Below are 12,630 nucleotides of genomic sequence, written 5' to 3'. Positions count from 1 at the left end.
GGGTATGCTGCAATGTTAAATGACCATTGTAATTAGTGAAAGTAAACAAAGTCTGGGCGGAACTCCATGTGCTTGTTCAGAAAATAACCCAAAACCACCGGTAAGTATTAAAATATTCTTTGAATATCATTATTTGTTCATTAAGGGAATCTTGTTGATACATTCAATCATTTTTTACTTCGCATTTATTTCCTTGTTTGGAAGATTCAGATGAAAATGACCAACCCTTTTTTTGACAAGTTTTGTCATGATTGATTGTTTGTTCATTCATGACTCATTGTGTTGTTCTTGTTCGTTGTTTTAAACTTTATGTTTACTGAGTGATATTTTACCTGATCTTGATTGTGTTTACTTACTGTACTTTCTCGTCGAAAGAAAGGACAACAAAACAACATTACAACCAACCTACATTATAAATAATTTTATATCACTTAATTAAAAATTATGTTCTTACTAGTCTTACATTGCACAAAGCACTGGGATGTGTTATTGGAAAGATTCTCATCCTATTGTATTCCTACCAGTCACCACCTCTTCATTTTTACCCAAAGAAATATCTCATTTGAGTAAATTAATTAGAATTATGAAAGAGTTAAGGCACAGGTTTCCTTGTTTTTGTGGGCAGTGATAGTGCAAGTTGACACCCAGATGAGACCAGGAAGTTCTATGACTTGCAAAAACGTTCTCTCCAATAAAAGAAGTAACTCTTTGCACATGCTGTCCTCCTATTTTTCAGCATCCCATTTGACCTTTAAAAAAAACTTAGTTTAATTGCTTAAACTTTTGTCCGTTGGCATTGCTTTCCTTTTATATTAGCTAGTGCTGAATGTAGAACTATTCAAGTATTAAATGGTTGGTCTCTTCCTAAAGAAGTTTTATTCCTTATGTGTTATATTTTTACGTTATGCTCTTGAACCAATGTATTTGAATCAGAATAAGTTTTTCCCTACAAATGGACGATTTGGCCATATCATGAGCTATCTCTCATTCACACAATTTGTTTTAAATAATTTCTACTCTAGACCTAAAATGGCTGATGATGCAGAGGATATTGATTCATCTCTAGACTCATTATTGCATAAATACGGAGTCAGCAAGAAATCAGCTCAGCATGCAGCAGAGAGTGAGCCCTCAAGAGGTGATAATGAAGCGGTTGACAGAATTGAGCAACCAAGTAAATTCTTACAAGAGATCAGAGAACGCGCTGAGGTGAGCTTGGAATAAAAATAATAATTGTAAAACAATTTTAAGATCATCTGTTAAGAGTCATCTCTAAGGTCTCCGGCACGTCATCATCAATTATTTTTGATATTACTTTTTGTAAACTTTGGTTATGGTTTTTTGGTATTCCTAATTTAAAAAAATGAAATGAAATGGAATTTAACAAATCTGAAAATCTGAAAAGATGTGTTTTAAGAGATTGCTGTAAATGGGAAATATTAGGTGGTGGTGGGGGGGGGGGGGAACGTGGTAAAAAATGCCCTACCCCCATAAGTGGCCAGGCAATTTATTCCCTGAAGACCAAAAGACTGGTCTTTGACAATTACCAATAGTGTCCAGTGTCTTTAACAAAATTCTGATGACAAAATCTTCTCTTGTTATCCTAAAGAACATTCAATCAAAACCATAACACTGTTTCGATGATTTGTTGTTGTTGTCATTTTAGATTTTAAGTCGTAATGCAGCTAAAGCCCGCAAGGTTGCCCTTCAGAATGTGGTCAACGATGACAGTAAATCACTTCGCTTAGCCTCAGCAAACTCTTCACTGGTAAGATTCCGCAAGTAATTTCTCATCTTCGGCTGGCCTAAATTTGAGTAATAACCATCAATTAACCTTTCACATAGTTCACATAAGTATGTGCTCATAATTTTCCATCTGAAAAATTTACTTTTACATGCTGCACAGATTTTGTAAAATGAATAAAAGCAAAGATAACTCTTGTAAATAGCTTACCTAATGTACTTAATGTACATTTGATAGTTAATGCCCTGACATTTAGACCTTAGCCAAGTCTTTCTCAATGACAAAACTCACAAGTATATTTTTGTAACAGAAGCACTCAAGTGGAAATGAAAGGACAAGGAAAAAGAATAAAGAAAACAGTGAGGAAGGAAGCAATAGGGGAAAAGGAAGTGGTTAAAAAAGCTGAGTGGATAAGAGGAAATAAGAACACACATTCTCAAATGCATCTCTGTGGAGACTTGTTCTTTCCATTGTCCTTGTACTTAAGATTTTTTCATAAATGTTGTACACAAAATTGTCTTAAGAATTTCCCTATGGAGTCCGTCTATTTCCTCTTTTTTATTTTGTCCATGGTCTCCAGAAGGTACCGAGAAAGAACAGCACTAAGCTCAAGCTCTAGTGTGTGAGTTCGAGTCCAGGTCCCAGACTTGATGCGTCCTTCAGATGGGACATAAAGCCAATGGTGCTGTGTATTGTGTAATGCACATAAAATAACCCAGTGCACTTATCAAAAAGAGAAGGGGCTCCCCAGTGTTCCTGGTTTGGTTGGCTGCATATTGCTCCAAGGCACCTTGTAAACCAATATGTGTACATTGCGCTATAAAGGAATTTGTCTCATATTATATTTCAAAGTGTAGCTCCACAATATCTTGCAGGAAAATACTAAATGGAATGAACACATTTAATAATAATAATACAGCATTTATAAAGCGCACTAAATCTGTGGAACATTCAAAGGCGCTGGTCAAAGAACAAGAAGAAAACTTCACTCAATATCTGCAAAGGCTAATCTGAAGAGATGGGTTTTGAGAGAATGTTGGAATCGAGAGATGTCATGTGTGTGTGTTAGCTAAATGCTGCATGTTTTAACCAAGTTCTACTATTTTTTTCCAGGATATGTTTGTAGATGTGATACGAAGTGCCAACATCGCTGGTGAGGACACAACATCATCTCTATCTGTTCCATCTGACGATGAGGACTTGATCTCAAGCAATGATCTTCTGCAGCCTATTCTTCCACTCGATGCAGCCCCTTGGAGATCTGAAAGTCCCAGGGACTCTGAAAGACCCTGGGACATTGAAGGGTCCTCAGATACTGGAGGTCCCTGGAGAACAAGGGATCATGAAGGGTCAAAGGTTATTGAAAGCCCCTGGGACATTGCAAGTTCAGCTGAAGTTCCTTGGAAATGTGAAAGTGCCTGGAGAACTGGCAAGGATGTTGAACAGTCCAAGACAAATGAGAAAGCAAATAGATCCCAAGGCATGGAGAGTGCCTGGAACACTGAAAACACTGACTCACTGGGTGATTATGGTCTCAGCGCAGAGCCCTGGGGAACTCCAACATCACCGACCAATGATGACATCACTGAGAGTGAAGACAGCGATACAACCAGTGAGGAATCATCAGACAGTCAAGATTGTGTTGATGGTAGTCATGGCAACATCAGTACTAACGAGAATAGCACCAGTCTAACATTGAACTGGGAACAAGACCAAGTTGCTTCATATGAGAACAGTGATACTGTGGTAAAACGTAGGGATGACGATTCAAAATTAGTCTGGAGCCTCCAGACAAACTCCCATCTTACGAGTCAACCAGAAACTGCAGATGTTGAAAGTGAAGACCTATGGAGTAAAACTGTGGTTGATGAAGAAGTAGAAGAGAGTAGGGATGAAGATGATACTGAGGAAGATGAACTTGAAGACATTGACAACAACAAGGATGTCAGTAAGGACAGATCAGAAGATGGTACTTGTACCAGGGGACTTAATGTGGATACAGTTTCCTCAGTCGTTCTACGTGTAGCTCAAACATCTGACAGGGGTCTTGATGCCTCAAGTCCAAATCATAACAATGAAAGATTTAGTCATCAGATTGATGATAAGATGAGCTTGGATGATGGTGTCAAAATAGGAAATGAGTTTGATGGCAGAAGTGTTAATTTAATTGGATCTGAAGTGGAGACCACTACAGAAACTCAAACAGTCCAAGACGAGAATGATGGTCAAAACGATGACGATCAGCCTCTCTGCCTTATTGGGCAGAACATCTGGAAGAATATTTTAGAGGATGAAGGACAGGGAGACGGGGAAGCGATGGACCAACAGCTCACAAGTGATATTATAGTAGCAACTTTGGTCGGAAATTCCCTTTTTTGTGGAAGTAATGGTGCTGTAGAGGTACGAAGAAGCAAGGATGACAAGGTTGAAGTATTTAGTACGGACATCACAGCTGCAGCTGAGACGGATGACTGCATCAATCCAGTTGGTATTGTACCCCAGATAGGAGCAAAAACTGAAGAAATGGACGGAGGTACAGAGCAGTTTCCTTCAAATCTGGAACTCTCAGTCGATAACCAATCGGATCCTTCAAATCTGAAACTCTTACTCCCTACTGACCAATCAGATCCTTCAAATTCGAAACTCTCATTCCATACTAACCAATCGGATCCTTCAAATTCGAAAATCTCGTTTGCTAACCAATCAGACCCGTCAAATAAAAAACTCTCATTTGATACAAGCCAATTAGATGCAACATCTAACGTCACTGATAACTTGTCTTCTGGTGCGAAGGAACGTAATGTTTGTGTGGAGAGTAATTTGAAGGATGACATTAAGGAGTTAGCGTCGTCTCTTCATGTGGAGCCTTCAACTTGCCTTGAGCTTCTCTTGCCCACAACGGACATCTCATTATCTGCTAAGGATGACGAGATTTCTGCGAGGAGCAAAGATGAAATGGATACAACAAATGCACTTTCTCAATCTCGGCAACCTAAACACCCAAGCACCTCCGACTATGGTTTATTACTTCCCACTGTAACAAACACCACATCAACTGTATTGGATGCAAACGATGACACTCTCCAAGATGAGATGGATTTGAGTTCAAGATCTCACCCGCTTTATTCTCAAATTCCAAGTGCCTCAATGGAAGCAGACACACCCTTAGATTCTTCATCTTCAGTTTTTAAGAACAATGACAGCAATATCCTTAATGTAAGTCTTGAGGAAGATTTGAAGAAAGGAGTTAAAGTGGACATAGCTACAAGCGGATCTCGTTCTGAGCGTTTAACAGCATTAGATCAAGTTGATTCTGAACCCAATGTGGGGGATGGATTAGAGGGAAGAGTTAACGAAACGAGGGATGCGAGTAAAAGTTTCTCATCGTCTTCTTGCATCCAGCATCAATCGTTTCGAGACGAGCGGACGGAAAGTTTTGAAGTTCTACCTCATGGAAACATTTCTTGTACTCAATCACTCTCTCTGGAATCCATGATCGACAAAAGCAATCCTATCACGGAAAAGTCAGAAACAAAGTTTGGTTTGACTACATCTAAAACTGTCAGTTACAACACTAATAACTCTAATATGGGAAACTTAGCTCATGAAAAACGTCAAGATGCACACAAAATGCTGCAGAAGAATTGTGCACCTTTAAGTGTTGAAGATGTGAGTAGGCCTAATCGTTCCAACTTGAGACAGTCGACAAAATCTGTTAATCTCAGAACTCCAAACTCGGAAAAAACACCAAATAAAGATTTGACACAAGATGATTTGCATAATCAAACTGAAGGAGTAGTTTTTACTAAAGATATGCAATCTTCAAGAGGAACCATACTTGATTCACCCAAAGAAATTCCTAAAAGGTCAGAAAAAGAAGTGATCTGTTCGCATAGAAATCCTCCGGATCAAGACGCTGTGAGGACCATGAAAGAGGACTACAAAACAAAAGAAAAGGAGTCCAAGAAAGGCTGGGAAGGTAGACATGCCGAAGGGCTGGAGAGGAGTCAGAAACCAGACTACAAAACAGAGAACCAGGCCAGGAATGTCTGGGAAGTTAGCCATCTTGAGGGGATGGAAAACAAAACGAAGAAGCAGGAGGCCAAGAAGACCAAGGGTGGTAGACATCATGAAGGGCTAGAAAGGAGTCAAAAACCGAACTACAAAACAGAGAAACCGGAGACCAAAAGTGGCAGGGATGGTAGCCTGGGAAGGGGTCAGAAACTAGACTACAACAGAGAGAAACAGGAGGCCAAGATTGCCTCAGAGGGCCGACATCCTAAATCTGTGGGTGTTAGTACCAAGAGTGGGGTTAACCTTAGTGGAGGGGCTTCTTCGACAAACTCAGGATGTCAGTCTACACTGACGAAGCAGGACACTAAAGATCGAAAGAATTCTTCCGAGCAGAGTGGTGTCAATCCAGAAGGTGAGGATGACGTAGTGAGAGCAGTGAGTGTTCGCAATCTCATCGCAAGGTTTAACGGTGGGAAGGTCTTGGCTTCTGAGCCCCCAAGCTCTGAGACGAGGAGGGGTGGTCGGGGTGCCTCTGGTCAGGGCGGTAGAGCAACGGGAAGACTGACCAGCATGGAGATTGCTCGTGAGGATAGGCCTTTGATGGTAAGTTAACTGTCTGAATGTTTTTCAGCAAAACCTGGACAAAGTTGTTTTGTCTTTGCGAATTTGTTTTCACTGGACTGAAGAGAGCACTGAATAAACATGTACTGTGATTGTTACACAGTGCAGTCAGGATAAAAACCAAAATAATGACTTGTCTTTAATTAGTCTTTACAAATCTGATGTAAGAAATTAAAGAAAAATAACAAGTATTCATAATTTAAAACAATTTTTTTCTGTTGTTATTTTGTTCAGAACATTTCCTTTGTGGGGAGAACCACTGGCATGTGACATAACAGAACCCTTGTGCCCCACTCTTGTCCCCCAAACGAGATTGTCCCTCAAACTAGATCAAAAACAAAATGCACCGGAGAATGATTATGACTTTGCCCCTGCTCGCCCCCCCCCCAACCAAAAAACAAACAATTCTGGTTACACCACTGCCCAGAAATGATGTCAAGTTTAAATACTTTTCTTGATAAAAATGTTATTGCAGTAAAAAGAACTGTCAGAACAACTTACATGACTTGCATTACTGAAGTGGTTCCAGTGTTTGATTTTTACTTCTAAACTGTGTCTTTAAAGACACTGGACACTATTGGTAATTGTCAAAGACCAGTCTCCTCGCTAGGACCTCAAAATCTAACTCTGAGGTCTCGGAATCAAATTTGTGGAAAACTACTTCTTTCTTGAAAACTATGTTACTTCAGAGGGAGCCGCTTCTCTCAATGTTTTATACAATCAACAGCTCTCCATTGCTCCTTTACCAAGTAATTTTTCATGCTAAAATTGTTTTTGAGTAATTGTCGATAGTATCCACTGCCTTTAATTATTTACTACATGTACTTCTGACATTTTTAACATCAGCGTAAAGAGAGTTCTGAGGCAGCAATGGAGACTGTCAATCAAGTCATACCTTGGATGCAGGAGCTTGCCAACCGCAGGAAGAGAACAGGACACGGCTCAGTCTGGGAGAAGATGACTTTAAAACAAATGTCTGAGAAATAAAGAGTAAGAAGAACTTCAAAAACTACACAAAAATAAAGACGACTTAGAGCAGTTTAACTACGCAAGGCATTTAAGGCATTGGGGTCGACTCCACAAAGAGTTAGGACCAGTCCTAACTTAGGACTAGTCCTAGGAGGTATTAAAAACTTATGTTAGGACGAGTTAGGATGAACTCGTTCTAATTTGAGATAAGAAAGTCTTATCCAAGTCTGAAATCCAAGCAAAATTTTTTGTATGCAGATTTTATATTAGAAAAAAAAGAAAATCAACAAATTTTTGTAAAGCAGATGTTTTTTTTCATAACAATAAGATTATTTAAATTTTGTAAACACATATAAACCTATAAGGCAAATTTGCCAACTAATAAAATGGTCCCAACTCAGTCAAAAGAACAAGTTTACCCCTTGCAGTTAAAAAAAAATAAAAATCTTGGGTCAAAAAGGCCCATTTTTAAAAATTGGCAGAAAAATGAAATGGTCCCAAATCAGTCAAAAGAACAAGTTTAACCCCTTGCAGTTTTTTGAACAAAAAATCCTGGCTCAAAAAGGCCCATTTTTTAAAATTGGCAGAAAAAATGAATTGGTCCCAAATCAGTCAAAAGATCAAGTTTAACCCCTTGCAGTTTTTTAAACAAAAAATCCTGGCTCAAAAAGCCCCATTTTTAAAAATTGGCAGAAAAATAAAATGGTCCCAAATCAGTCAAAAGAACAAGTTTAACCCCTTGCAGTTTTTTCAACAAAAAATCTTGGCTCAAAAAGGCCCATTTTTAAAAATTGGCAGAAAAATTAAAATGGTCCCGAATCAGTCAAACGAACAAGTTTAACCCCTTGCAGTTTAAAAAAAAAAAAATCCTGGCTCAAAAAGCCCCATTTTTAAAAATTGGGAGAAAAATGAAATGGTCCCAAATCAGTCAAAAGAACAAGTTTAACCTCTTGCAGTTTAAAAAAAAAAAAATCCTGGCTCAAAAAGCCCCATTTTTAAAAATTGGCAGAAAAATGAAATGGTCCCAAATCTTTCAAAAGAACAAGTTTAACCCCTTGCAGTTTAAAAAAAAAAAAATCCTGGCTCAAAAAGCCCCATTTTTAAAAATTGGCAGAAAAATGAAATGGTCCCAAATCAGTCAAAAGGACAAGTTTAACCCCTTGCAGTTTTTTAAACAAAAAATCTTGGCTCAAAAAGGACCATTTTTAAAAATTGGCAGAAAAATGAAATGGTCCCAAATCAGTCAAAAGAACAAGTTTAACCTCTTGCAGTTTTTTAAACAAAAAATCTTGGCTCAAAAAGCCCCATTTTTAAAAATTGGCAGAAAAATGAAATGGTCCCAAATCAGTCAAAAGAACAAGTTTAACCCCTTGCAGTTTTTTAAACAAAAAATCCTGGCTCAAAAAGCCTGATTTTAAAAAATTGGCGAAAAAATGAAATGGTCCCAAATCAGTCAAAAGAACAAGAACCCCTTGCAGTTTTTTAAACAAAAAATCTTGGCTCAAAAAGGACCATTTTTAAAAATTGGGAGAAAAATGAAATGGTCCCAAATCAGTCAAAAGAACAAGTTTAACCCCTTGCAGTTTTTTAAACAAAAAATCTTGGCTCAAAAAGGCCCATTTTTAAAAATTGGCAGAAAAATAAAATTGTCCCAAATCAGTCAAAAGAACAAGTTTAACCCCTTGCAGTTGTTTTAACAAAAAATCCTGGCTCAGAAAGGCCCATTTAAAAAAATTGGCAGATAAATAAAATGGTCCCAAATCAGTCAAAAGAACAAGTTTAACCCCTTGCAGTTTTTAACAAAAATCCTGGCTTCAAAGATTGGTAAGGTGATAAGGTACAGGAATGACTTTAATAGGAGCTTAACTGCACGTTACGCGAGCAAGTCCTTAAATGTGAACGTCAGAAAATGTGTATTGTTAAAATTTAACGTTTCAGAAATACGTGAAGTTAACGTCGGTAACGTACGTGCAGACATCATTTGTGAGCATGCAATACGCCCAAAGTGGTGATGTCACCCAGAAACAAAACAATTTGATGATGTTCACGTTCTTGGTTTGCTTGCGTAACGTGCAGCTAAAGCTCGCTAATAATTATAGGCCTACCGAAGTCTTAAATAGCGCACATATCTACTAGAAAGCTACTCAAGGCGCTTGTACATCTTATTAGAATTTGGTTTACTGTGTCTTTAAAATTGAGTGTTTGTTAGCGCTGGACTTATGTTTTAGATGGTGACTGTGGGTCGATCAGTTGTTTGTTCGAATCCTGTCTTAGGTAATCCTGGTACTCGTGCATTGGGGCAAAAATATAACCATAAGTTGCTTTCCTCCACCTGTTTATATGAATTGGGATATGTTATAGCTAAGATGTTGTGAAATAGCCTTCCTTTTTTGTTTAGCAATTAAATACTATTTAACATGGTAGTAGAAACACCATGGGGAAATTTTTGTAAGGGAGTGCAGTGTAGAAATTAATAATAAGAATAAGTATGTTCTCAAATAGCGCATTTCACAATACGTCTCAATGCGCTTAATGATCCACATGTCACGACCAGGATTCGAACCCACACTCCTATGACTTAACCACCAGGACGTCAATGCTTTAAAGGAACACGTTGCCTTGGATCGGTCGAGTTGGTCTTCGAAAAGCGTTTGTAACCGTTTGTTATAAAATGCATGTGGGTAGAAAGATAATGTAAAAGTAGAATACAATGATCCACACAAACATGCCTCGAAATTGTACGGTTTTCCTTTTAGCTTGTCGACTAAACACGGTCGGCCATTTATGGGAGTCAAATTTTTGACCCCCATATAAATGGCCGACGGTGTTAGTTCGCACAGTAAAAGGAAAACCACGCAATTTCGAGGCAAACTTGTGTGGATCATTGTATTCTACTTTTAAAACATCTTTCCAACCATATGCATTTTTTTTTAAACGGTTACAAACGCTTTTTATAGACCAACTCGTCCGATCCAAGGCAACGTGTTCCTTTAAATCACTGATTATGACACACCATGAATTGTGAATTTTAAGAGCAAATGACATTAAAATGTAAACCAATTCTGTCACTACTGTTTTGTCTTACCTTTTTTGAGAGAGTATAGAGTAGGAAGATGGATCCTAAGACAATATTTTGACTCAGATATTTGTGAAATCCTCACCAGAAAGCTAGTAACTTCAGCATGGGTGTGTCCTCATTGTTCAACATGTTCAGAAATCAAGCATGCCACTATAGTGACACTGGGTGCCAGACATTTAAAGGTTGTTCACCTTGCTTTTGGGTATACCCTTGGAATAGGCTGGTACCCAAATTTAAAAAAAATGATAGGCCAAACTTTTTAATTTTAAATTGGGGGATGGGGGGGGGGGGTGGTTGTAGTCAAGAGACAGACAGACGTATTAGCTGATATATCAGAATTGACCTATAATATTTATTTATAAATTAATATTATATATACTTGTGATCAAACTGAAGGAAGAACATTCCACTTTCACCTTTTGCTAAGCAATAATAATGGTAAACTTTATATTTCTGAAATTCGTGTTTGAAGTTTAAAATAATTTGTCATACTTTTGTAAATCATTGAACTAATTTGAAGAATGAAATAAAAAAAATGTAATATTATTTAAGATAACCTTTCTGATGGTCTTGTATTTCATTAATAAATTCAAATAGTTTTTTTGGAAGATTTTCTGTCTGTTATAAAATAACCGGTTTGAAAACTAAATTTTTAAACTGAATTGGCAATAGCACTACTTGCTTTAAAGCCATTGGACACTTTTTGAACAGAACAAAAATTAAAAGTTCACAGATTTACAAATTACTTACAGGGTAATGGTGAAAGACTTCCCTGGAAATATTATTCCACGAAATGCGTTACTTTTTGGGAAAACATTAAATCAATTCTCGATATCAAGAATAACAGATTTATTTTAAACACACGTCATGACACGGCGAAACGTGCGGAAACAAGGGTGGGTTTTCCCGTTATTTTCTCCTGACTCTGATGACTGATTTGAGCCTAAATTTTCACAGGTTTGTTATTTTATATATAAGTTGTGATACACAAAGTGTGGGCCTTTGGACAATGTTTACCAATGTTGTGCGATTGAGGAGATTTTATCTCGATGGGAATTAAGATGCTACAAATTGTAAATGTTACCTCTTGGAGCAAGGGGAAAAATGGTAAACAACTTACGAGTGGTTCTGAATACTAGGAGGAAGGATTGAACATCAGGGCCCCATTTAATAAAACTGTTTAGCAGAAAATTCTTCTGAAAAATTTCTTTGCTAAGCAAAATTTGAGTGGAGCACCAGCCATAACAAAGTAAACTTAATGTTTTGGCTGGTAGCTGTTTCTATAAAGCAATACTTTTATGTTCTAAGCATTTTTTTTGTGCAAAGGCTTTTTGAAATTGGGCTCTGTTTTTTTAAGACTTGTTGATTTTTATCTTTTAAAGATGAGTTTGCTAAAAAGCCAGCTGGGTTGACAGCCGCTTGAATATAAAGCCCTACCCCAAAAAATAAATAATAAAATAAAATAATAAATTATAAATGAACGGCTCCTTACCGGAACCCCTGCCCTCCCCTTCTTGCCCCCCTAGGTTTACTATTACTTGACGAAGTGATGAGTAATTAAAGGCAGTGGACACTATTGGTAATTACTCAAAATAATTATTAGCATAAAACCTTTTTGGTAACGAGTAATGGGGAGAGGTTAATAGTATAAAACATTGTGAGAAACAATAAAGTGACATAGTTTTAGAGAAAGAAGTAATTTTCCAAGAATTTGATTTCGAGGCCTCAGAATTAGAATTTGAGGTCTTGAAATCAAGTGAGAAGACCGGTCTTTTACAATTACCAATAGTTTCCAGTGTCTTTAAGTAGCATTTGAAACTTGACACAGTGGATTTGGTTTAACTAAGAGACGTTTGCAGCGATGGCGTTACCACAATCGTCTCTTCGTTAAACATCTAACATGTTCAAGCCATAAGCATTCCTAAAACTATCTCAGTTCCTTAGGATTATGCAGCATCGACAACCAAAGTGGCACCCGTGTTGCTAGTCAGTCACACCTCCACCCTTGTACAGTTGTAGGTCATAAAAAATGCACACAAATGGGCCAATGGGCAGCCTTCTTTTGACATCCAGCCGAGGGCGCTCTACTCAAACAACGTCATATGCGTAAGGTTTATTAACATCACAACCATAAACCACTAGGAAATTTACTTTGTTCTTTCAAAATTAGATTTTATTATATTATTCCATTTCTAATATACCA

General features: G+C 37.6%; 1 protein-coding gene across 1 annotated transcript; it reads left to right on the top strand.

Moving 5' to 3' along the window:
• The first annotated feature begins 50 nt into the window (after positions 1-50).
• LOC139938335 (uncharacterized) lies at positions 51-7,883 on the top strand. Its single transcript, XM_071933787.1, has 5 exons — positions 51-100; positions 1,023-1,209; positions 1,667-1,768; positions 2,858-6,361; positions 7,226-7,883. Exons 2-5 carry the CDS (start codon positions 1,030-1,032, stop codon positions 7,364-7,366), a joined length of 3,927 nt encoding a protein of 1,308 aa, XP_071789888.1. The 5' UTR covers positions 51-100; positions 1,023-1,029; the 3' UTR covers positions 7,367-7,883.
• Positions 7,884-12,630: the final 4,747 nt, after the last annotated feature.

The sequence above is a fragment of the Asterias amurensis genome, chromosome 6 (assembly GCF_032118995.1).
Source record: "Asterias amurensis chromosome 6, ASM3211899v1".
Lineage (NCBI taxonomy): Eukaryota > Metazoa > Echinodermata > Asteroidea > Forcipulatida > Asteriidae > Asterias > Asterias amurensis.
This window is presented reverse-complemented; position numbering and strand designations above follow the sequence as displayed.